Consider the following 27,609-nt stretch of genomic DNA (forward strand, 5'->3'; position numbering starts at 1 on the left):
CAAAAAATAATCACATTACTAATTACTTTTGAGTTACTTTCTAAAACACTTCACAGAAATAAACGTTTTAGAGGCGCATGCCCTTAAGCTTTCTAAGAAATGTAAACCATTTACATAATAACAATTTGTTTTAATGTACTCTACATAAATATTTTACAAATATGTGTAACCTGAGAAATGTACTAAAAAGTAATTAACCTAATTGAAAGTCAGTAATTGTAATCTGATTATAAGAATTTAAAAGTGTAATGTTACACTATTTTTTGATGATCTTGGGAGAAAAATAGTCCACATAAAGGGCCATTTTTGCCCATTTTCTCCTGAGATGTGTCATCATTTGAGTGCGAAGTGCCTCTTTACAGAATGACTGAAAAAAAGAACCCGGGCTGCTTGTGTTAGAGGAGTTATTTAAAGGCAGGTCATTGCAGGTCGCTTGGCACAGCAGTAATAGTTCATAACAGTTCCAGCAGTTAAAAGAACCGGCTTTTATTGTGTAACTTCAGTAGTTCTGTTTTAAAAATTCTCTCTATGTAACATCCCATTTTTTTTATATCAATATAATTTTATTGACATTAAAGAACACAAACAGCATCTTAAAGTTAATCTTAAAAAGAAGTAATCAATTTTGTATAGGGTCTAGGGTTGCTCCAATACCAACATTTTGGCTTCGGTACGATACCAGCCCTGGTACCTCAGTATCGATACTAACTTGATACTTCGGCAACAGATAAAAAAAAAAAAACTCAGATTTTGTATGAAATTACACAGAAAATTATTGACAAAAAGAACTGCTTAAAGTCTTATAGATCACAAATTATGCCTTTTCTGTATTAATTTTTCTGGATTCAATGTTAAATGTTTTAATTAAATGTTATGATCAAATTGTGTTTAATCAAATACATACTGTACAGCTTTAATCAAATGAAAATATAATACTTTTCAACAAATATATATATATAACATTTTTGGTCAAAAAATAAATATAAAGTTGCACAACAGAGCTTTATAGTATTAATGAAAACATTAAATGAAAACAATCTGATTACCTGAGGCAAAAGTCTTCCATAGCTGAATCACAACATGCTGATGTTCAGTACACATGCTTTTGTGATATTGCTTACAGATAATAATACTAATAATTAGAGCCCAACCGAAATGGGATTTTTGAGACTGATAACGATTTTAGAGAGGGAAAATTCACCGATTACCATTATGGTGGCCAATATATTTAATTTTTGAGCTGGAATGAAAACAAACCTTTTCTATGTGGATTGTGCACTGATTTTGCACCAGTATGACTATGCAAAGGTATTTAGAAGGCTGCTTTCAAACAAATATTTTTATCAAAGAATGTTTGACATTATTATTATACATTGTCAACAAATTATAGAAATAAACACTGAGAAAATAAAGAATAAATAAAAATACAATAAATAGCTAAATAAACATCAGTACTGTTTAGTATCAGTCAATTGCTGACCATTTAAATAAAAAAATAAAAATAAAATAAAAATCAGTACTGTATGTTTAGTATCAGTCAAATGCTGACCATTAAAATAAAGAATAAATACAAATAAAATAAATAGCTAAATAAACATCAGTACTGTTTAGTATTAGTCAAATGCTGACCATTAAAATAAAGAATTAAAAAAAATACAACAAATAGCTAAATAAACATCAGGGGCTGGTTGCACCAGCTATACGTAGGTTACAACTGATCCTAGTTGTGGCGTAAATGGGCACTAAGTCACAATTTACGCTCTACTAAATATTTGAGCATTGCACCATTAAACTTAGGTAGAGCGTAACCCTACGTATAAACTAAATATTTACAGAAGCCTCCGACCAGGAGTAACTGATGGAATAAAAAGCAGACTCGCTTAATGACATCAATGAGCTCATGTTTTGCATGACAGGCTTCGATCCTTTCGACATATATGATGGTGTTGGCGTTTACACTCATTTACATTTACGAGAGAGAAAAAAAAACATACTTTTAAGCGGCTCTTCAGTATGAATCCGTTCTAACGGTGCCGTTTTTAGGGTGCGTTGCCTGGTGTCAAGTTTCAACACATTCAAAATATACTGAACAAAAATATAAATGCAACATGCAACAATTTCAAAGGTTTTACTGAGTTACAGTTCATTTAAGGAAATCAGTCAATTGAAATAAATTCATTAGGCCCTAATCTAATCAATGCGTATGGAACATTTCTGGGATCTTTTATTTCAGTTCATGAAACATGGGACCAACACTTTACATGTGGCGTTTATATTTTTGTTCAGTGTGTGTGTGTGTGTGTGTGTGTGTGTGTGTGTGTGTGTGTGTGTGTGTGTGTGTGTGTGTGTGTGTGTGTGTGTGATATATATATATATATATATATATATATATATATATATATATATATATACACACACAGTGGTGTGAAAAAGTGTTTGCCCCCTTCCTGATTTCTTATTTTTTTGCATGTTTGTCACACTTAAATGTTTCAGATCATCAAACAAGTTTAAATATTAGTCAAAGATAACACAAGTAAACACAAAATGCAGTTTTTAAATGAAGGTTGTTATTATAAAGGGAAAACAAAATACAAACCTACATGGCCCTGTGTGAAAAAGTGTTTGCCCCACCTGTTAAAACATAACTGTGGTTTATCACACCTGAGTTCAATTTCTCTAGCCACACCCAGGCCTGATTACTGCCACACCTGTTCTCAATCAAGAAATCACTTAAATAGGACCTGCCTGACAAAGTGAAGTAGACCAAAAGATCTTCAAAAGCTAGACATCATGCCGAGATCCAAAGAAATACAGGAACAAATGAGAAAGATCTCAATTACATTCTATCAGTTTGGAAAAAGGTTATAAAGCCATTTCTAAAGCTTTGGGACTCCAGAGAACCACAGTGAGAGCCATTATCCACAAATGGCGAAAACATGGAACAGTGGTGAACCTTCCCAGGAGTGGCCGGCCGACCAAAATTACCCCAAGAGCGCAGCGACGACTCATCCAAGAGGTCACAAAAGACCCCACAACAACATCCAAAGAACTGCAGGCCTCACTTGCCTCAGTTAAGGTCAGTGTTCATGACTCCACCATAAGAAAGAGACTGGGCAAAAATGGCCTGCATGGCAGAGTTCCAAGACGAAAACCACTGCTGAGCAAAAAGAACATTAAGGCTTGTCTCATTTTTGCCAGAAAACATCTTGATGATCCCCAAGACTTTTGGGAAAATACTCTGTGGACTGACGAGACAAAAGTTGAACTTTTTGGAAGGTGTGTGTCCCATTACATCTGGCGTAAAAGTAACACCGCATTTCAGAAAAAGAACATCATACCAACAGTAAAATATGGTGGTGGTAGTGTGATGGTCTGGGGCTGTTTTGCTGCTTCAGGACCTGGAAGATTTGCTGTGATAAATGGAACCATGAATTCTGCTGTCTACCAAAAAATCCTGAAGGAGAATGTCCGGCCATCTGTTCGTGACCTCAAGCTGAAGCGAACTTGGGTTCTGCAGCAGGACAATGATCCAAAACACACCAGCAAGTCAACCTCTGAATGGCTGAAGAAAAACAAAATGAAGACTTTGGAGTGGCCTAGTCAAAGTCCTGACCTGAATCCTATTGAGATGCTGTGGCATGACCTTAAAAAGGCAGTTCATGCTCAAACCCTCCAATGTGGCTGAATTACAACAATTCTGCAAAGATGAGTGGGCCAAAATTCCTCCACAGCACTGTAAAAGACTCATTGCAAGTTATCGCAAACGCTTGATTGCAGTTGTTGCTGCTATGGGTGGCCCAACCAGTTATTAGGTTTAGGGGGCAATCACTTTTTCACACAGGGCCATGTAGGTTTGTATTTTGTTTTCCCTTAATAATAACAACCTTCATTTAAAAACTGCACTTTGTGTTTACTTGTGTTATCTTTGACTAATATTTAAACTTGTTTGATGATCTGAAACATTTAAGTGTGACAAACATGTAAAAAAATAAGAAATCAGGAAGGGGGCAAACACTTTTTCACACCACTGTGTGTATATATATATATATATATAAGGATATTAAAATGAATAAATGTCTATTTTTCCAGCCTGTTGTATTAGTATGTATCACCCCTCATTTATTTTAGATACAGTTCCTGTATATTTTATTATTTACACAGGGCAAATATACTATTTATTAAATCTGTTTTAATTATGTATCCTATTTTAATGTCTGGAAAACCAGACTTTTAAATATTACATTTTGTAAATGCAACGGCTGGAATTGTTCAGTTGAAGGGAGTACCAAACTGTGAACCCTGAACAAAACAGTTTGGTGAATGTTTACTCAATAGCTTCCACTCAGCTGACAACAATGAAAGTAGCTACGTGATTAGCTAGTTAGCTGTAAGCTCGTTGTCATGGAGAGTAAAAGATGGACTTAATTTACTTTCCAGCGTTGTCTCACCAACTAGGTAACAGCGTAGCGTGAAATCAACACTCAACAGACACAATCCACCACCGCACCGTTGTCTGCTGAGCTGCAAAATGATGCTCTGATGTTTACCTTTCAATCTGCTGTGTTACTGACTGCACTGACAAACTATAGCTGACTAACACACCAAACACGTGATAAACTTGAGTGACATGGTTGTCAGGGACAGGGTTAACGTTATATTAGTTATATAAAATGATAGGGTCATTTTATTTTCTGTCGTAATGTCTTCCATTTCACACAATCAGTTGAATCGAGCTCTCATTTCAGCAGGACTTAAAGATCTTTGAAGTTCTTCCTGTATAGGGGTCGTTATATAAAGCTTTCCGCAACTTGCGAGATTAAATCTGCTGTTTATACCCTTAAGACACTGATCTGTGGCTACTATTGGACACACTGCATGAAAATCAAGCATTAGTAGTGTGTGTTGCTTTGCATGTATGTTAGTGTGCATGCCAGTGTGTGTGTGTGTGTGTGTGTGTGTGTGTGTGTGTGTGTGTGTGTGTGGTTTACGAGGACATTTTTTTTTAGGTTACAAACTGGTAATTACAAGGGTATTATGCTATAAATGTGGTTTATGAGGACATTTTTTGTGTCCCCATAATTCAAATCGCTTACTAAATGATGTTTTTTGAAGATGTAAAAAATGCAGAACGTTTTTTTTTTTTGTTTTTGTTTTTTTGTGAGGGTTAGGTTTAGGGGTAGGGTTAGGGGATAGAATCTATAGTTCGTACAGTATAAAAATCATTATGTCTGTGGAGAATAGGGCTGCAATTAACGATTATTTTGATAATCGATTAATCTAATGATTATTAGAAAGATTATTCTGCGATTATTGCAACGATTAATCCATTAGCTCTTAACCGATTATTCAGCTTGTGCCACGACTTAAAAGGTTGTATTAAACGTGTTTACTAACCATAAAGAAGACAAAATCATCTTTTAAAAATACCTCAAAATGACATTCACTGAATTAAAGGGAAAAAAGTTTAATTCAGTAAAAAATTCACTGCAACAATTCCTATTGTTATCAAGGGTTTTTGTCTTGTTTTCCATTTAAAATAGTCTAAAAATACATTTACCTGAGAAGCAACATATGAGATATTTAGACTTGCTTTAAGAGAATGACTCTTAAATATAAGTGTATTTTGTACATAAGTGTATTTTCTCGCTTGGTTATACTTCTGCAAGTGCAGTAAAGACAAAATATACTTATATTCAAGATATATTCTCTAAAAGCAAGACTAAATATCTTATATGCTGCTTCTTTTTTTAAAGGATTTTTAAAATATTTATATTTTTAATATTATATTCAACATTCTCAGATAACAATTTATTTTATTTTTTTTCTGCAGTACAGCTGCTTATGTAAATGTACGTTGTTTTAAAGGAGTTTTAGATATTTATATTGGAAAACAAGCCAAAATAAAAACAAATCAAAAATGCATTTTGTAGCAGTGTATAATGGGGTGAAGACTACCCTCTCTCACCTTTCTGTTCACTTCAATCCATCTTTAACTCGCAAAAATACAAACTCTCTCTTATTAATAAAGCCGCGTATTGCCAATTTTCTTCACGATAAGAAACATACAGTGACACATATACTATGATTCAAAAAGTCGTGAGCCATCACGTTATAATCTAGCTGCTTTAAATGTGTGCGCTTGAGGGATGAGCATTCCCGTGACAGAGTGTGCATCAGCCGGGTGCGGTTTCAGTCTCTCCCCCTTAGATCGGGACATTCGCTCAACTCATAGAAGAGGCGCTGACCGCACAGAGAAATACCAGTTTTGAAGTTTGTAGTTATTTACATGACCTGCTTCCTTATTATTTGAACTTTAATAAAGCTATAACACATTAAATATAACTGCATTAAAGATGTATCGCTGGGGTGTTTCCTTTAAAGAGCTCTGGCTCTGCTTATTCCACAACGAGTGTGCTTCTTATTTGGTATTTTTGTATAATTCCCTCATACTTTTCGATCTACATCACATGAAGCTGTGAAAGTTTAGAGTGCATCTGGACTATGAGATGTCTTCTTCCTCTCCTCAGTCAGGCACGAGCTGCAGTGCTGCTCTCGCGTGCCATCATTAGAGTTTAATTTGATCTCATGTTACGTTAAATGAAATCAAACGACTATTCGACAACTAAAATTATTGTCGACGTTGTCTAATCGTTTCGGCCCTAATGGAGCATCCTCATAAGGATAGCCGCACTGTGTGCGTGCATGTGCGTGTGTGCGTGCGTGCGCGCGCGTGTGTGCGTGTGTGCGCGTGCGTGTGTGTGTGAAGGAGATGACAGGACAGAGAGGCGCCTCTTATACTGTGGCATGCAGTGCATGTTACTGTATATTATTCCATTAAATGACATCCTTCTGTTGTTTATTGATCACACTTTGCCATATAGAGGCTTTTTTATTATTATTTTCAAATGGTCTTGGATTTCATCTCAAAACTCACATTACATTATATTTTGCTAATGGCAGCATACTTTAGTATGGTACCGCAATTAACAACATGATGATATCGTACTGTTAAAATGTATTTGGTATCGCTATATATCGTTAGTACCGGTACACCGTGCAACCCTAATAGGGTCTATATGATTTACATATTGTAAATCACACCTTCCGCCATAGTGTTTGCTACATTTAAAACATGATTCATTGCATCACAACAGTTGAAAAAATTACCTATGTGCCTTGAACATTTTCTGAAATAAGCCACCCACTTCTTAAGCATAATAATAGTTTACATAAAAAGTGGGGCACAATATATCCCAGTACTGGGAGGGTTTTGCTTTACAATTGTAAATGATTCAGACAGTTTTGCATTTTAACAAATGAAAGAAAAAAACTTGTTTTACAAATTGGTTGTAGCCAAATATTATTTGCATGTTGCATAACTGCGCAATTCAAATGTAATAAGTGTAAGAAGTCTGTAAACTTTAATAGAGCAGAAATTGGAAGTTTCAGGCATTACCACAAATAACCAATAGGTGTATTGCATAAAATTCAATTAACAATGTTTAGTGTCGGGAAACCACTTTTGATATAGCAGGGATAGAAGATTATTGATTAGTTTGGTGGATCTTAAACAGTTCACTTTCTTTTGCATTTGGTAAACATTTCATATTTTGAAGTGAAATTCAAAAGCAAAATGAGCATCGAGTTGTTTGTGATACATTTGTAAATAATCAAATCCAGAGTAAGCTGTAACAAATGGTTTATAGCACAGTTGTAATGCCTTTGAGCTTTATTATACTTTATGTCAGTGTTCTCGACTGGTGGGTTGTGACCCTAAAAAGAGTCACAGTCTTTTCTGATAGGGTCACTGACTTCAGGGGGAAAAAACAATTATGCAGATGCAAATAATTAGTTGCAACTAATCATATAGGTTAAATGTGCATAGTTTTTTTTTCTATCCCCTTTTCTACCCATTTTGGCATGCCCAATTCCCAATGTGCTCTAAGTCCTCGTGGTGGCGTAGTGACTCGGCTCAGTCCGGGTGGCGGAGGATGAATCTCAGTTGCCTCCGCATCTGAGACGTCAGTCCGCGCATCTTATCACGTGGTTTATTGAGCACGTTACCACGGAGACATAGCGCGTGTGGAGGCTTCATGCTACTCTCCATGGCAGCCATGCACAACTCACCACACGCCCCACCGAGACCGAGAACCGCATTATAGTGACCACGAGGCAGTTACCCCAACATGACTACCCACCTTAGCAACCGGGCCAATTGGTTGCTTAAGAAGCCTGACTGGAGTCACTCAGCACGCCATGGATTCGAACTTGCGACTCCAGGTGTGGTAGACAGATTCTTGCTGAGCTACCCAGGCCCCTAAATGTCCATTGTTAAGATAAAGCAAAATAAATAAGCTTTTTAAAGTTAGAAGAAAACGCTTTTTTTTTTTTTATTTTTTTTTTTTTTTTTTTTTTGACATCATGGGCCTTATGTCCAATCAGATTCTACAGTCGGTAGCAGAGTTAACCACCACGCAAACCACACAATTGGGGGCCCAGATGGGAAAGCTGCGCAATATGCTCAAAGGGTGACGGGTGTGACGTGTTCTGTATACATGGGCAGATACGATATTCTCTGCCGTCTCATAGCGGTTCACGTGCATTGTCTAGGCAAAGTGCTGCAGATGCACCCATTCGTGCAATTCCAAACATTTAAAGCCACTTAGTTATTATACAAATCTAAAAATGCAACACAGTATCACAGAAATAAAGGCAGTGACAGTGTTCCACCAGATTTTGTAATGAGAAACATAATGAACAATATACACTGACACAGCAGTGCAGCTGTCAAAATTATAATAAACTGAACTGGACAACAGTAAATAATTGTTGGGTTACAAAATAACAATAATAATGGGGCTTAAGTTGTAGTTTTTGCACACTTTACTCATTTTCACACACAAATTTTGTTTTTTAAATATCTGTAGGTACATATTGCTTTTTTATTACTGTATTGGTGCATATAAATTATATTTATTATATAGTATTCTGTAAATTAAATACCATTCTTCCTTGCATTAAATTAGAAAAACTGTGGAAAACATGCATTCATTATCCTTAATTAGATTTTTATTTCATTAAACATTTTGAATAAACTTGACTACAATGGCTTTTAGGATGAATTTAAAATTATGATTTAAAAATAGGGATGTTAATGATTAATCGAGAATCGATTAATTGTCGTTAATAATTTGATAGATTAATCTTATTGATTTATTTCTGGCCAAATGAGTTCAGTAATCATGCAATCAGACGTTGATAAGTCTGTCTATACAGTCACCCGGTGCTTGAGGGCGCTTGGCTCTGCATGTCACTTAAATCACAGAAGAGCCGACGCACAGATCAGAGATGAAGCCTGCTCAGTGTAAACAATGGTGGAGCGTTTCTCGATAAATGATCATTAATGTTTTCTGCACACACGGTGATAGTGTTGAAGTACAACAGGACAACAAGCACTTTTGATCTCCTTGTTACACCCCAACCTACAATTACATCAGTGATCATCGGGAAAGCACAAAGGCACGTCCAGCTGATATCACACCATTACCTTAAATAGTACACTGTAAAAAAAACTGTCAGCTGTGGTTGCCAGAATACTTATGTAAAAAAATTTAAACAACTTTACAGAACAACCTGTACATTTTACAGTTTAAAACTGTTGTAATTTACATGACCACGATGGCACTGTAAAAAAAAAAAACTTGATATTAACCTTCTGAAACTGTAAAAATCTGCTTTTTACTTTGTAAGGTATTTGTTAATCACCGTAAAAATTACAGAAAGGCACATGATGACATGAAGTTCACCAATAGTGGCCTTTCAGGAGCAATGACCAATAACCATGTAGAGACAGAGTTCAGTGTCACTCACACAAACACTAAACACCATCAGGGTAACACATGTGAAATTTAAATAATGCAATAAACATTAACTAAACTACATCAAATATAAGAGCACCCCAAAGTACATAACTGATATTAAAAATAAGAAGAAACAGAACTATTCCCATAAAATATAATGAAATGTAATGGGTCACGCAGGGAATTCTGGGAACGCCAGATTACTGTTTTTTTTTTTTTACTGTAAGTTTAACAATAATTTACTGTAAAATGTACACGTACTCTCTTGTTAAATATAATGTACATTTTTACCATTAATTATACAGGAAAATCATACCTTTTACATCTTAAAATGTAATTTTTACAACATTTCTTTGGTAAAAACTACTGTATTGTCTTTTAAAATACACTATATTGCCAAAAGTATTCGCTCATCTGCCTTTAGACGCATATGAATTTAAGTGACATCCCATTCTTAATCCATAGGGATTAATATGACGTTGGCCCACCCTTTGCAGCTGTAACGGCTTCAACTCTTCTGGGAAGGCTTTCCACAAGGTTTAGGAGTGTGTTTATGGGAATGTTTGACCATTCTTCCAGAAGCGCATTCGTGAGGTCAGACACTGATGTTGGACGAGAAGGCCTGGCTCGCGGTCTTCGCTCTAATTCATCCCAAAGGTGCTCTATCAGGTTGAGGTCAGGACTGTGCAGGCCAGTCAAGTTCTTCCACACCAAACTCGCTCATCCATGTCTTTATGGACCTTGCTTTGTGCACTGGTGCGCAGTCATGTTGGAACAGGAAGGGGCCATCCCCAAACTGTTCCCACAAAGTTGGGAGCATGGAATTGTCCAAAATCTCTTGGTATGCTGAAGCATTCAGAGTTCCTTTCACTGGAACTAAGGGGCCAAGCCCAGCTCCTGAAAAACAACCCCACACCATAATCTCCCCTCCACCAAACTTCACAGTTGGCACAATGCAGTCAGACAAGTACCGTTCTCCTGGCAACCGCCAAACCCAGACTCGTCCATCAGATTGCCAGATGGAGAAGCGTGATTCGTCACTCCAGAGAACGTGTCTCCACTGCTCTAGAGTTCAGTGGCGGCGTGCTTTACACCACTGCATCCGACGCTTTGCATTGCACTTGGTGATGTATGGCTTGGATGCAGCTGCTCGGCCATGGAAACCCATTCCATGAAGCTCTCTACGCACTGTTCTTGAGCTAATCTGAAGGCCACATGAACTTTGGAGGTCTGTAGCGATTGACTCTGCAGAAAGTTGGCGACCTCTGCGCACTATGCGCCTCGGCATCCGCTGACCCCGCTCTGTCATTTTACGTGGCCTACCGCTTCGTGGCTGAGTTGCTGTCATTCCCAATCGCTTCCACTTTGTTATAATACCACTGACAGTTGACTGTGGAATATTTAGTAGCGAGGAAATTTCACGACTGGACTTGTTGCACAGGTGGCATCCTATCACAGTACCACGCTGGAATTCACTGAGCTCCTGAGAGCGGCCCATTCTTTCACAAATGTTTGTAGAAGCAGTCTGCATGCCTAGGTGCTTCATTTTATACACCTGTGGCCATGGAAGTGATTGGAACACCTGAATTCAATTATTTGGATGGGTGAGCGAATACTTTTGGCAATGTAGTGTATATTTAAAAATTGTACTGTATATTTTAGTTAATACTCGTTAATCAATTAACGTTTTATTTCTGTAGCATTTTTACAGTCTTTTACTGTTTAAATTACAGACATTTTTTACAGTGTATGTTAGGTACTGTGTGTTATAATTTGACTTGCTTTCAAATAAAAAATAAGTCCAAAGGTCCAAAATATCTCACGATCCACAACGTGAAGTTTTAATGAACTCAATACAAATGATTTATCTTAAGTATTTTAATATAGAAGTTACTACTACCAGTAATTAATTAACTAATTAAACAATTCCCAAATTCGAACTAAACATAGCCTAAATGTATTTAAATACACTGAAATAAGAATATTTTAAGAGGAAAATGCCAATACTTGCATTTCTTAAGTGTATTCATTTAAATTATATCAAAAATAGGCTACAATTAATCGATTTAATTGATCATTAATTTCCAGGACGATTGATTATGAAAATGTCTGAAAATTGATATCCCTATTTAAAAAAGCTTTTAGGTAATTTCAGAGCAAATAGGGCAACCGTTATCAGCATATATATCGAATTTCGTCAGCAGACTGAAAAACAGTACGTATATGTATTAATAACAATGATTTTTTTTTAAAATATATATAACAGTATAATTTTTGGAGTCATGTCGCATCCATTGCCATCAGCCCTGGTTAGACGTTTGCGTTGGGCCTCGGAAATCATAACCCCGCCCCTGTCTACAGTAATTTGTCACAAATTCATCACCTGGCAACAAGCCAAATTATGTCGATCCCAATTATCTGCGCACAGATAATAAGATTTTAATGTTTGAATTTTATTTCATTTTATTTAAAGTTATTAATAGTAATACAGTTCAGCTTTTGATTTTTAGAGGCATTTTGGTTTTAGTTTTGTATAATAATACATTTTGGTACTGTGTTGAATCACCACTTCATGTTCGGCAATTCTCATGAAGCCTGAAAATGTCCTGGTCTTGTTTTACTCCAAAAAAAAAAAAAACATATTGCAAAAATACAAAACTATTTCGCATATAAACAAATTTAGCCTATTTTGTAGGGCCATTAAGATATTATTATTATTATTTATTTAAATATATATATATATATATATATATATATTACACTTTGACATTTTCATGAGCCGCGAACATTTTATTCCCCAGTTATCATTACTGCAATGCAAAAAAGATGGTCATTATGATATTCTCGTTATCGCAAATTCAAAAATGAGATATTTAATTGTAAAGTTTTTATACATCATAATAGTACTCCCTGAGTTCTGCCTTTTATTTACGCAGATTTTAATTGAAAATTGTATTGCAATACAGTAAAAAAACAACAAAATAAACCAAAAAAAAAAAACCGACTGTACTTTATTAATGAGAATGATCATTAAAATCAGTAGGAATAATAAAAGTAAAACACCTGGAAGCATTATGGTAATGATAATTGGGGAGTGAAATGTGCTCAAGTGTCCTGTAATTAATGTCACAATGCAAAAAAATCTTCATTTATTTTTGTAGGCATCATTTTCTTTATGCAAAATATAATTTCATAATTTTTTGTCTTGATTTGGAGTTAAATATGATCATGACATTTGCTTGACGGGTTTCGTGAAAATCACTCGTCCAATGTAAAATGTGGATCCTGAAGCAAAACAAGTAGGGCACCACTGTAATACAGCACTACATTCACCCAGTGTGTGAGAATAGCTTTGTATTAAAGCAAACAATAGACATGTTTTGGATGAGAAACTATAGTTTGAAACATATTTCAAACTATAGTGGAGAGTTGCTCTTCACTGTTTGTGATTTGACCTGTATTGCAAGTGAAAATAGTTTTCGGTGATTTCCATATTGCAACTAATTGCCTCGTCTGCGTCTGGGGACGGTTATGTGCACTAATGCTTTTGACGTGCTTTACCTCTGCAACTGTTAAAAAACTGCTGCTGGCCCTTTAAGGACATTTATGCTGATTCTGTTGGCTCAATCCCAAGTGGGGGGAGGGCATGTGTTTACTGAGAGAGAGCATCTGATTGGTTGCACTCTGCTCTGAGTCACAGCATCACTGGCTGACTGGCATAAAATAACATCACCTTATAAGGGCTGTGGTGGACTACACCATTTTCCACAGGACACAGAGGGGTTTCTTGCTCAGTTGAGCAGGCTCTTTCAGAACTTTCACTTCATGTAGAGGTGTATAAATAAAGGATTTGCTTTTGTGGTTATTGACTTTATTAAACTTAGGCATTTGGCTTAGTTGGATATTTGATCAGTTCTGTTTTATTTTCTTTGCATAATGGTCAAGTGGTTACACAAGCTACATATTTAGTACAGAGGTTCTAAAACAGCATACTTGATTCTCCTAAAGAATAGCAGTTTTATTTCATCCTCAGCTGTGTATTTTGACATTGTGCCTCCTCTCTTTAGCCGAGTGGTACGGTCTGCAGACAGACGGTATCCTCCCCTCCCTAAGTCAGATTTGCTCAACTCCCAGGAAATACAGCAGAGACGATTGAAGTGTGAAAACTGCAGATCAAGAAACTTTACCTCAAAGTGGATGGTACTAAACGGGAGGGAGCCGTAGCTGGAAAACACCATCGAGTTGTGTGGAATTTTCTCTCAATCCTCTTCCAATGGTTCATTGGTTGAGGCCATGGCCTCTCAGTCAGGGTAAGAAATAGCACCAGCCATGTTTTCAGTGAGTAACTGCTGTAGGACTGACAGATGGTGAAGTTTTAGGCCTTCTCTTAACAATCCACACCCTGTATTTGTTGTATTTCTATAACATAAAGATTATTTGATGGATTTAGGAGGATATAAACAGTATCTTGTCTTAAAGTTGATCTTAAATGAGCAAAAGCTCTCTCGTCGTGGTGTAGGATCTATGCCAAAAAAATTAGAATATTCTAGACAGGCCTGACAAATAATAATTTTGATGATATTACTGTCTGAAGCACCTCCAAATATATTCTACAAAGGTTTCCCCCCCAAGTAATTTATCCTAAAATAGCATCACACCCAGAGGTCATCCAAATTTAATTAATGTTAGTATTTAAGGCAGTACTTTGCTCTGAAAATATAATAATTATAATATTACTATTTATTAGTCCCTTACTCAATCAAAACACTTTAAAGCTGCAAAAGTAATTAATTTTCACCATATTGTGTTCAACTGATTCTTCAGATGCTCCCTGGAAATTGGAAACATTCCAACTGAAGAGTTATCAACTTTCTGGGCTTGGCAACACTTGCTTGCTATTTTCTTAAAGGTGCACTCAGTCATTTTTTCCCTTTAAAAAAGTTTAACTGCTAAAGAAATGAATTGTAATTTTGAAACATATGTGTAAAATCATGAGCACTCACATGAGATGAGGACTCTAGTCATATCAGTAACCTCATAAAAGCGGTATTATTCTACATGGGGGAGGGGCGCCCTCATGGGGGCAGCCATGTTAGCATCACATGACCAGCTGAATACTACTCGCTTAATCTCAGTAACTGTCTTGTTATTGGACACTTTCACTCTTGGATTCAATTAATCATGTCTGACTGTGAATAGTGAATTTCTACAATGACATCTGTAACTGAAAACTATTGATTTTGATTGATGCAGCATCCACACCACTAGGTGTCACTGTTAGTCCAAGATGACACCAACCAAAAGAAATACTTCACCCAAATATGGAAATTCTGTCATCATTTACTCACCCTCATATTGTTCCAAACCTGTATGACTTCTGTGGAAAACAGAACATTTGAAGAACCTTCATGCTGCTCTTTTCCATGTAATGAAAGCATATAGTGTAGAGGGCAACCGATAGTTAAATTCTGCAGATAACAAAGTCTGATTACTGTTTTTTTTTTTAATTTTTTTAATTTTTTTATCGTTTTTAAAATAGATTTATAATGTTAAAAGATTTTCTCTCTCTTTCCTTACTATGACGGGCACAGACATTGAGGCAACAAGTGTCCAAAATAAAATAAAATAAAAAATCACAGACGCTGTGTAACAACCAGAAAATAAATTACGATTTGGTGCAGAATGTGGGACTTTTAACTGTAAAGTATGTCCAAAACACACAAGGGACTCTTATTTTGAAATGATAAAGACTTTGCTGTTTAAATATTTACCAAATTAATTGCACTATTATGTACAATGAACTGTACATATTTAGATATGTAGGTTTATTATTATTCACAAGATAAGTTTGTTGACAGTTTCTATAACGTCGCATTTTTCTTGTCATGACCTCACTTCAATTTAGAACACTTGATTATCTTATCAAAATAACAATGTGCATTGAAGTGAGGATAAAACTATAGATGAATATTGTCAATGATGCAAGAGATTGTTTTTATTTCACCGGTTATACTGTAGAACCAAAACGTTCTAACTGTGGAATCCTTCAACGTCGGCCACGGAGGAACACAGAGGAATAAAAAATAATCGACAACTATCTTGCATAGACTTTTGCAGAAAAACGATAGTTCCAAAAAGCAACAATTGGCACAGATTAATTGGAAAAACAGATATATCGGTCTACATCTAGTACAGTGACCACAAGCTTAAGTTTAAAAAAAGCATCATAAAAGTATAATGAAAGCTGTCCGTATGACTTGTACACTATGACCTAAGTCTTCTGACAGCGTGCAACAGATTTGAGTAAGGAATATAGCGATAATTAAGTCGTAAATTGCTGATTAGCTCGAATCTTATTCGCATATATGCTGCGAAGAAAAGTGGTGCATCAGGTTTGATGTCAAGCGTCATTGGTTAATGTGTGTAACATGACCAGCCGCAACGTTGCAAGCTTCATTATGTGGAAGAAATGGTCAAATGTGTTTGGATGAGGGTGAGTAAATAATGACAATTTTCATTTTTGGGTGAGCTATCCCTTTAAAAATATCGATATTATTACTACTTTGCACAAACAATGATCAAATTATTTTTATATTGGCTATTTTGTAATTTTTTATGATGATTTTGAATATAACATACCATCGGTGTTTACAAAGGTTGAAAGTGGTAGTGTTTACTGCCTCTTAAAATGGAGTCTCAACGCCCTCAATGTAGAATTGTTGAAACTGAAGGGCCTTTTGAAAGACTGGGGCCTCTTAAGTTTCAATCATGGGGCTGTTCACACTGTGAGCAGTTCAAAAAAATCGAGTTTTGGGTGTACACCCCAGTTCATCAGCAAATATCATGAATTAATAGCCAGAGGTGTCACTAATTGGATTTAGCTTAAGTGCAATGCTCGGATATCAAGTGACTACGTTGCATTGGATATTTGAGTGGTTTTGTCTCGCAAACATTCTCCCATTGGCACATTCATTAAGGATGCTTTCTCGACACGACTATCCACTTAAAACAATCCCTGTTACCTTGACAGGATCGAATGTGTCAAAATTTGCTCACTTGAAATGGAGGTTATAAAAACACACTGAGAAATTGCACCCCTCCCCCAACTGTTGTTATTCAATTCCAAACCTCAGTTTTCATAGTTTGCTGATCTAATCAATGACACAACTTCCTGTAAGGTTGCTTTTACAAAAAGGTCTTTCAGAAGTTTGCTTATGCTGAGATTTAATTAATTGTCCAATAATGTTTTTTGTTGTTGTTGTTGGAATTAAGCTGTTTGCTCAGTGATATGGTTACTAACTTTTTGTAGACTACATTATTGTAAAAGGCTTAATGCACCAGTCTGTTATTGCTGTTTCTTTCGCTCTCAATTGTTCCACTCTTTTATCGCCCTTTCGTCTGCTCTTTGTTTTGCTCGCTCTTTAGCTGTTTCCGTTCTCGCTCTGTTTACTGTTTTCGATCTTTCTGTTTTGCTCATTCGCTGTTTTTGTTCTTTCCGCTCAGTTTTTTCACTCTTCACTCTTGCTGTTTTCGCTCTTCGCTTTCTTTCGCTCCGTTTTCACTCTTTCGTATCTTTTTTCGCTCTTGCTCATGTACTATCTTTCAGTCTTTCGCTGTTTTCGCTCCTGTTTTGCTCTTCACTTAGGCTGTTTTTGCTCTTTCGCGCTCATTCTTGTCACCCTTCACTTTCTTTCACTCCATTTTCACTCTTTTGTATCTTTTTCGCTCTTGCTTGTGTACTATTTTTCACTCTTTCGCTGTTTTCGCTCTTGCTGTTTTGCTCGTTTGCTGTTTTTGTTTTTCACACACTCTTTTCACTTCACTCTTTCGTTCTTTTTCACGTGCTTTTTTTGAATTGTATTCAACTCTTTCGCTGTTTTCGCTCTTTCGCACTATTTGCTCCTTTTTTAAATGCTCTCTTTGTTCTTGCATTGTTTTCACTCTATGCTGTTTGTTTCTTTCACTCTTTTTCTTTTGCTCTCATGCTCTTTCTTTCTGTCACTCTTCACTCTTTTTGCTCTTTGGCTCTTTTGCTTTTTCCTGCGATCTTTTGCTGTTTCTTTCTCGCTTTTTTAATTGCTCACACACTTTCTTTTGCTTTTTCTTTTGCACTCTTGCGCTTCTATCCTTTGCTTGCTTTCTGTTTCTTGCAGAATGTCTTCCTTTCTGAATCTATCTGCTTTATTTCAGATACTAAACCATAGGCAATGTTACAGAATGTATACAAAAAAGATATTTCAGAGGTTTGTTTACACTGAGATTTAATTGATTGTCCAGTAATAGTTAAACTGTCAAGCTGTTTACTCGGTGATTTATTTACTGTCTTATGAATATATGTAAAGGCTTAATGCACTAGTCCGTTTTCTGTTTTTACTCTTTCTTTCGCTCAATCGTTTCACTCAAGGGCTGCACAATTAATAAAAAAAAATAGTCAAGATTACAGTAACAGCTTTTGCAATTTCAGTGCTGTGGAAATGTATTTGCCCCTTCCTGATTTCTTCTGTTTTTGTGTATTTTTCATACTAAATTATTTTAGATCTTCAAACAAGATATAACATAAAACAAAGGCAACCTGAGTAAACACAAAATACAGTTTTCAAATATATATATATATATATATATATATTATTTTTTTATTTTTTTTTTTTTTATTGAAGCAAAAAAAAGTTATCTAACACCTATATCACCCATGTGAAATCTAACTGCTCCCTTAAACTTAATAGCTGATTGTGCCACCTTTAGCAGCAACAACTGCAAGCAAATGCTTCCGATAACTTGAGATCAGTCTTTCACAACACTTCAGTGGAATTTTGGCCCACTCATCTTTGCAGAACTGCTTTAGTTCAGCCACATTAGAGGGTTTGAGCATTAACTGCTCACTTAAGGTCCTGACACAGCATCTCAATCAGGTTCAAGTCAGGACATTGACTAGGCCACTCCAAAACTTTTTTCAATTTTGCTTCTTTTCAGCCATTCAGAGGTGGACTTACTCCTATGCTTTGGATCATTGTCTTGCTGCATTATCCAGTTGCGCTTGAGCTTCAACTCACGGACTGATGACCAGACGTTCTCCTTTAGGATTTTCTGGTAGAGAGCAGAATTCATGACTCACTCAATTATTGCAAGTTGCCCTGGCCCTGAAGCAGCAAAGCATCCCCACACCATCACACTACCACCACCATGCTTGACCGTAGGCATGATGTAATTTTTGTGGAATTATGCATTTGATTTACGCCAAATGTAACGGGACCCGTCTTCCAAACAGCTCCACTTTCAACTAATCAGTCCACAGAACATTCTCCCAAAGGGTTTGAGGATCATCAAGGTGTGTTTTGGCAAATTTCAGATGAGTCTTAATGTTCTTCTGGGTTAGCAGTGGTTTTCGTCTCGCCACTCTTACATTGATGGCATTTTGGCCAGTGTCTTTCTGATAGTGGAGTCATGAACAGTGACCTGTATTGATGCGAGAGAGGCCTGCAGTTCCTTGGATGTTGTCCTTGGCTTTTCTGTGACTTCTTGGAAGACTCGTTGCTGTGCTCTTGGAGGAATTTTGGAAGGTCGGCCACTTCTGGGAAGGTTCACTACTGTGCCAAGATTTCTCCATTTGGAGATAATGGCTCTCACTGTGGTTCTTTGGAGTCACAGAGCTTTTAAAACAGCTTTGTAACCCTTTCCAGACTGATGTACAGTACTGTGCAAAAGTTTTAGGCACTTGTGAAAAATGTTGAATAGTGAGGATGTCTTCAAAAATAATGCCATAAATAGTTTTCATTTATCACTTAATGTCATACAAAGTCCAGTAAACATAAAAAAGATAAATCAGTATTCAGTGTGACAACCTTTGCCTTTAAAACAGCACCAATTCTCCTAGGTACACCTGGACACAGTTTTTCTTGGCTGTTGGCAGATAGGATGTTCCAAGCTTCTTGGAGAATTTGCCTTGTTCTTCTATATAGTTAGGCTGTCTCAATTGCTTCTGTCTCTTTATGTAATCTCAGACTGACACGATGTTCAGTGGGGGGCTTTGTGGGGGCCATGACATCTGTTGCAGGGCTCCCTGTACTTCTATTCTAATCTTTTCTATTTGCAAAAGTAATGTTTGAGAGTCTAACATTTATATTTCCTATTGACACACTAAAGCTGAAGATATAAATAACCATCTTATGACAAATGCTTTTGTGAAACCTCTTATGTGCCCAAGACTTTTGCACAGTACTGTATTTCAGTCACCTTTTTCCTCATTTCTCAAATTTCTTTCAACCTTGGCATAGTGTGCTATTGGGTGAGACCTTTTAGCCAACTTCATGCTGCTGAAAAAGTTCTATTTATGTATTTATGGCCTGGGTGTGTCTGGTCCAGCTGAACCCCATTATGAATTCAGTTTCACAGATTTGGAGATTTAGTAACTAAGGGGGAAAATACATTCACACATTTGGTATTGGATACATTTTTTGCTTCAATAAATAACATTATCATTTAAAAACGGTATTTTGTGTTAAATCAGATCTTCTTTGTTTTATGTTAGATTTTGTTTGAATTTTTGAAACAATTTAGTATGAGATACAAACAGAAGAAATCAGGATGTGGGCAAATAGTTTTCCACAGCACTGTATATAATCATGAAAAGTGTCAATTACAGCATTCCATTTAGGTGTACTCTCATACACTATGCCAAAATTTTCAATTTACAATATATTTTTTGGGCCGTTGTGTCTATGAATGCAAAGGCAAATCAGAGGCATTTAAATTAGTCTAAAGGCATATCAGTAATGTTCATTATATAAATTACACTACAATTTATTCAAAGTGTGCATTACATTTTGTTTTTCATGCAATTGAAATATTAAAGCAATTCAGAAACCGTTCTCAAGTTGTTTTGATGCATAGACTACATAAAGAATATGTCCACACCCCAAAATAAGTATTTTAATGTAAATTCTGTTAATCGAAATGAACAATCACAATTGCAGTATCGAAGGAAATAATGGGCAATTATGATTTTTGTCATAATCGTGCAAACCTATTTCACTGTTTTAACCTCCTTTGGCTGTTTTCGCTTTCTTTCGCTCTTCACCATTTTCTGTTGCTCTGTTTTCACTCCTTTTTTTTTGCTCTTGCTCTGCTTTTGCTCTCATTTGCTCTTTCTGTTTTCTGTTTTGTTTGCTTTTTCACTCTTTTCTTTTTTTCACTCTTGCTCTGTTTTTTGCTCTTTCGTTTGCTCTTTCTGTTTGCCATTTGTTCACTCTCTCTTTGTTTGCTCCTTTCATTTGAACTCTTTGATGCTGTTGATGCTGTTTTCGCTCATTCTATCACTCTTTTCTTTCTGTCGCCTGCTTGCTTTCTCTATCACTCCATTTTTGCTCTTTGGCTCTTTTGCTTCTCTCTTTCACTCTTTTGCTCTTTCTTTCACACCCTTTACTGTTTCTTTTGCTTGCTCGCTATTTATTTCTCTTTTTATTTTTCAGCTATTTTTTTTCAAGTTGTGTTTGTTGTTGCATGCATTGAGCTCATCTCAATGGAAAGGGTAAAAACTAAATCGATGTAAGGAGTACTGTTGTGTGCTACAAAGATGTAATGCACTAGATGAATTCTGACAAAACCACATATGAATGTGCACAAAGTGTTCCCGACTGTCAATTATTGACAGTTATTTATTTTTTTGTCACATGTAGTGTGGAGCCCTGTCTGTTACCAGTTTTCTTGGGAGTTCATTAATTAGCCTCTATTCAACAAATTTATAGTTCCATAGGGATTTCATCAGCTTGTGGTTTGGAAAGACATTTGGACGTCCTCAAAGATAATTTCTGAACGAGGTTCGTCAGACTGGAACAAAGGAAGTTTCTTTTGCCACAATCAATTTCCCAACACCTGTTTAACAGAATGCATGCCACAAATCTCACTTAACTTCAGGTGTTGGCAGACTTACATTTCTTCACTTTTGAAATTACCTTAAGTCAGTGTAGCTACAACATAAGAAAAGTGTCATCTTTGATCAGCATTTCCTTTATGGTAAACATTGACCAAATGGATAATAAGTTATTTTGAAATTAGTCATTTTATACCACATTTAAGATGAAACTTTCATCTTTCATCTACTGTGAAACTTTGTGATGTGCAGAGCAGATAATGATGGTGTGTATTAGAGGTAGACCGATACATCGGTTTTACTGATTAATCGGTGACGATAGTTGCTTTTTGGAACTGTCGTTATCTGCAGAAATGTTTGGTTGTTGATGATTGTTTTCATAATTTTGTAATTTTAAAATAAGTCCCCGGTGTATTTCAGGTTTGTTTAAACTGAAAGGCCCGCGTTATGAACCAAATCTTAATTGTTTTCTAGTTATTAGTGGGATTTCAGTTGAACAATAAACTGTGCCTGTCATGGTAAGAATAAGAAAATTTTATGACCTTTTATAAATCGATTTTTAAAAATTATCGGGCCATTAATCAGTTAATGGCCTTTCCCATCTCCTTAGTTATCGTATCGGCAAAGTCCACTATCGGTCAACCTCTAGTGTGTATTTAGCTTGATATAATATTGGCATTATATTGGCATTATAATGTTTGGAATAGCCAGCCTGTATAGAACAAACGTGAGTTAGTGGAACAGACTAATTTGTCTGATTAACATCAAATATTCCTTTGACTGTTGTCATATATTTTGTAAAATAGCCCAGCATTGATTTTTCAAAGAGAACAATGCACATCTGAGCTGGTCTCATTCAAAGCAAAGCACCTTGTTTCCAGTGATCCTGTTTTTGTCTTGCTCATTTGTTGTTTAAATGTGTTACTTGATCTTTGTTTAAAGGAATAGTCCAAAAATGAAACTTCTGAAAATCATTTACTCATCCTCATGTCGTTCCAAACCCATATGACTTTCTTCTGTAGAACACAAAAGGAGAAATTTTGAAGAATGTGCTGAATGGGGACTGGGGCTGTCAAGCTTCAAAAAGGGCAAAGCAAAGTCATTATAAAAATATCATAAAAGTGGTCCGTATCCCATATGATAGCTTTGTGTGAGGAACAGACTGAAATTGAAGTCACTATTAACTGAAAATAATCATACGTTTTATGGACTACTTTTATGGTACTTTTATGATACTTTTGCGACCTTTTTTGAAGCTTGAAAGCTCCAGTTATTATTCGTTGTAATTCATTTTTGGCTAAACTATTTCTTTAAATGAAAATCAAGGTGTTAGAAAGCTCTTTTTCTCTACCTCAATGCTTAGTGACTTTGTCTCTGTTGTTAGCAACATGAACCGTGAAGACCGGAATGTGCTCCGTATGAAAGAAAGGGAAAGGAGAAATCAAGAAATCCAGCAGGGAGGAGAGGCCTATCCAGCTAACTCCCCACTCTTTCCTGAACCTTATAAAGTTGTAAGTTCATTTTGTTTCTTCATTTCTTTGCCCTTTAGATCTCATTTCATCTTGGGTGGTTTATTTATTTTTTGGTTATTTGTTCGATTCTGACATTTATGGGTTACTAATCTCGCTCCCTAACAAAGAACCCCTTACAAAAAACTGGTACTAGTACAGTGATGGTTTCAGATGGTAATACCACGGGATTTGGATATTCATATACCATGGTACTAAATGGGTGCACTATGTACCGTGCTACTTACATGGTACTCTGAGGTGGGCGGTATAGCTAAATGTATATCTTATTTTTCAGCCTCTGGATTATGTTCAACATTTATCTCAATATTTTATGTATTCATTCTGAAATGAATTTGACTGTAATGACGGTTTTAACCAAACAGCAGCAATTGTTGTCACGCAGATTTAAAATACTTAAATATAGTAAAATGATGGTTCAAAATAATCAAGGCATGCTTTCCACAATGTTTTTTTATTTTTATTACTGAACACCAGAATATTGAATTGTTTTCATTTATAACAGGACATTATAATAAACAGCAATATTTACCTTCATAAATTTTCACTAAAATGTTTTAATATATGAAAAATGCCATGTAGTGAGCATGACACAAATGAATCTATCAAATACATTTTCGTAATATACCATCTTAGAAGGTTTTCTGTGTAATTGACAGCACTAGCTGAGAATTTATTTAGTATGCAAGCAAAATGGGTGACATCAGTGAAAAATACCCAAAGGAATCAGAATCAAATCTTAGTGAAATCGGAATCAAATCGAGAGCTTGTAAATCGATATCTAATCTGAAAATCTGTATTGATACAGATAATTAAAACATCGCTTTGTAATTTCCAAGACAAGGTTTTTAAGAAAACACAATAGGGAAGTAAAAAGGTGCATTAAAACCTTTGCATTACTCACAAAGCTGCTTAATTTTATATATGCCATATAATCATCGGAAAAATCGTGACTATTCTCAATATATCGCCCAGCCCTGTTCTCCAAGGTGTTTTAAAGAATACTATGGTACATGTCCAAAGACAATGGTATTACCATGGTACCATGTCCACAAAACCATCCATGTTTTTTTGGTTTTGTTTTGGTGACATGTTTCGTTTGATATTAAGTAATTGTCTGGCATTTGGGGTAATTACTTGTTGAAGCTGTTGAGATGAAGAGCTTTGATATTTGTTCCTGGTTGACCTAAAAAGTCTGCTGGGAAAGCACAGAAAACGAGAGCTTTGTGGTTGGTTAGCTTCCTTCCTAAACCTCTGCCAAGGGCTCGGTCATATCATATCGCCATCTTGATTCCTGAAAGGCTTTTTCTAGTTACCAGGAAATGTCTTGTGTTTTATTTTATCAGGTGCAAACAAGTAAAGAACTTTCCCAGTTAGAGTTCTTATTAAGAACTAGTGCCATTTTTAGAAAAATACTTACGCCACGGCAAAAGAAACTGTTGTTTTGCTGAGTTGTGAGCTTAAAGTCTGAATTGAATGTGGTGAGAGAGAAATGCTGGGCACCACCCTACATAGGCAATAAAGAGACAACATGTCCCTTTTTATTGTGGTGTTCTTGCTGCACACAATTTCAAACATACAAGGTACTTTTGTTTCCTCCAAACTACTAAAAGAATCACAGAATCATTAAGATATAGATCATTAATTATAGAACACAACAGTGAGCATGCACTTGTCCAGGTGCCTTGGTGCTGGATTTATTTATTTATTTTTTACGCAGAGAGTTCTAATGAAGCCATGAACCATACCAGCAAGCTCCGAGGTGAATCACAACATTTACCAATTGTTGTTCATGAAACAATATTTATCCAAATAGTGGACAAAAAGACATAGGTACAAGAATGTGTACTTTGTTTTTACAAGGGAATGAACTACAGTTCCATGAAGCATTGCAAATGACATAACTGAAGTAAAAACCATGGAAAAATATTGATTTAAAGTTGTAGATTATAAGCAGAAATCAATATATTTGAAGTATATTACAGAAAAATGTCTGATCATTAGTCAGTGATAAGTGGGCGGTTGCTGCAGAGCTTTTTCTGTTGTGGTTTATTGGCTACAATTCTCTGATTGGTAGATCTCTGTTCAGGATTATGGGTAGTGTAGTGTAGGTAACTTTTTTTTTTTTTATTGAAATAACGCAGACTGATGGCTTTAACGGAAGTGTTTACCATTGTTTAACAACCTCAGAGCTCATGGTAGGTCTCAGTAAGGGCTTATAAGTTATCGTTAAAAATCAATTCGCCACACGAGAAAATTAATAATATTTTTACTTTTGGAACTTGACTGTTGGGCTCTCTAATTCACCAAATTGAATTTTGAGAGCATTTGACTGAACAAAAATCTGTGTAGTGCAAGATGAGACAACATTTTTACTTGCAAAATGATTATTCTGTCAATATTTAGAAGTACACTAGCATATAGATGACCTCAAAGCTAACAGACATGGACTTAAAGCCACAAAACTCCCCTTCTTATGTAGCGGTTACATCTTGAAGTGACTTTAGTAGATAGAATCCACTTAATGAAACCTATTAGGTTGATATATAAGGTTGAGTGAGAGGTTTTATATGTACATATGTTACAATAAGGAAGATTACAGTCTGTCTCGGTCTAATCTTTGCAGCTAACCAGCTTTGCGCAGAGGTAAGTGCTTTACATTGGTGGTGAACCTGCCATAGGAGGAAAGAAATGCATCCTGACTGGTAGAGATTATGGACAGCTGCAGTTCCTGGTCACTGGCTGATCTTTTCCTCCTATTCCCTGTGGCATTGTATGAAGTGGTTTGTATTAACTGTGGAAAACTCCTACAATGTTATCTCAGGTCAGACTAGGACACAGTACATTACTTGTTTATTTTGGATGAGCTCTTTGGGGGTGGTTGTGCAAACGCTATTTTACATAACAAACTAGTCATGAATGCTTCATTTGAACATTCTGGACAGATCAAGTTAGGAAAGGATAAGGAATATTGTGAACTATCAACAGCAGTAATGCAGTTTGGTCTGCTTGTTTTGTTGCTGTTTGCCTTCAGAACAATACTTTTATGACGGGATGTTACAGCAAACAATGGTTTGAAATGGAGATTGTGAATATGTTTTCACACCAGACCAGTTTAGTCTGTATTGTTTTGAAATATACTTTTTTTGTGTTTTGGAATTACGTTTTATTTTAAAGCTGAAGTGTGTAAATTTCAACTGATTCCAGAAAACTCCCCCTATCTTCCACTGGTTGTGAATAGAGATAGTCCTCACCCATATTCACCTCACTGGTCAAGTCAATGTTGTGTTTTCGAGCTGGACAGGACACTCAAACAAACAGAGACTGATTTTTGTCTTGGTTTCTGTCTCTTTACAGCAGTGCAAGGAAGATAAACTCTCCAGTCGCATCCAGAGCATGCTGGGCAATTACGACGAAATGAAAGAGACCATCGGCGAACCTCCAATGTCCAAACTCATTCCTAAAGCCTCCAGCACCTCCTCCGAGGAGAAATCCGGTCAGTACAGTGACCAGCGCGGAGGAGGCACCCAGAGCCAGAACAACAAATGGACTCCTGTCGGCCCGGCTCCCAGTGCCTCCTCTTCCTCCTCCACCACCTCCTCTTCACAGAAACGTTCATCCATGCAGAGCAGCCACAGTGGCGGCCAGCGTAGCGGCAGCCAGCGGCATGAGCGAGAATACAGCAGTAGCAAAAAGTCGAGCAAGCACAGCTCCGAGCACAAGTCTCATGCCACTTCCAGTCCGGCCAAGAGCTCTGTGAGCTCCGGAAGCCAATCGCGGTCACTAACAGCCGACCACGGCAAGGAACGCTACCGCTCCAAGTCACCCCGGGACCGAGAGGCGAACTGGGACTCGCCCTCAAGGGTTCATTCTTTCTCCAGCGGGCAACATCCCAGCCAGGCCTTCCCACCCTCGCTTATTAAGCCCAGCTCCATGCTTCAGAAGCCCACCGCGTATGTGCGGCCCATGGACGGCCAGGAGACAGCCGAGCCCAAGACTTCCTCAGAGTCGTATGGTGGCCAGTCGCACAGCAGCGCCATGGGAGAAATGAAAACCAACGGCAAGGCTTCACTCACTAAGCTCAAGATTCCAACGCAGTCCGTCGATGTAAGGTTCTGCTACTTTTCCTATGTGCCGTGCGTCCTTACTAATATGTATTAAAGGTGCACTCAGTCAATTTTGTGCTGGGCGAAATAATAGTCATATTTTTGGGATATTGCATTAAAAAGTCTAACGCATATGCTCATTTGTGGTGGATAAATGTTTTATTTGATGAAAAGATATGCTCATAAATAATGTATTTTAATGTGATGGAAACACCAAGATGCAAATGAAATCTCCAAAATAGTGGATA

General features: G+C 36.6%; 1 protein-coding gene across 4 annotated transcripts in view; it reads left to right on the forward strand.

The window, feature by feature from the left end:
• Positions 1 to 27,609, forward strand: part of LOC127430406 (AF4/FMR2 family member 4-like) — a 72,132-nt gene that overhangs the window by 12,579 nt on the left and 31,944 nt on the right. The window contains exons 2-4 of one of the 4 annotated variants that reach the window (XM_051680134.1): positions 13,928 to 14,170; positions 23,111 to 23,237; positions 26,613 to 27,362. In XM_051680134.1, coding sequence (XP_051536094.1) covers positions 14,154 to 14,170; positions 23,111 to 23,237; positions 26,613 to 27,362 — 894 coding nt within the window. In that variant the 5' untranslated portion in view covers positions 13,928 to 14,153. The remainder of the gene's footprint in view (positions 1 to 13,927; positions 14,171 to 23,110; positions 23,238 to 26,612; positions 27,363 to 27,609) is intronic. The other 3 variants (XM_051680136.1, XM_051680135.1, XM_051680137.1) reach the window with 3 other exon arrangements.

This window comes from Myxocyprinus asiaticus, chromosome 40 (genome assembly GCF_019703515.2).
Source record: "Myxocyprinus asiaticus isolate MX2 ecotype Aquarium Trade chromosome 40, UBuf_Myxa_2, whole genome shotgun sequence".
Taxonomy (NCBI): Eukaryota; Metazoa; Chordata; class Actinopteri; order Cypriniformes; family Catostomidae; genus Myxocyprinus; species Myxocyprinus asiaticus.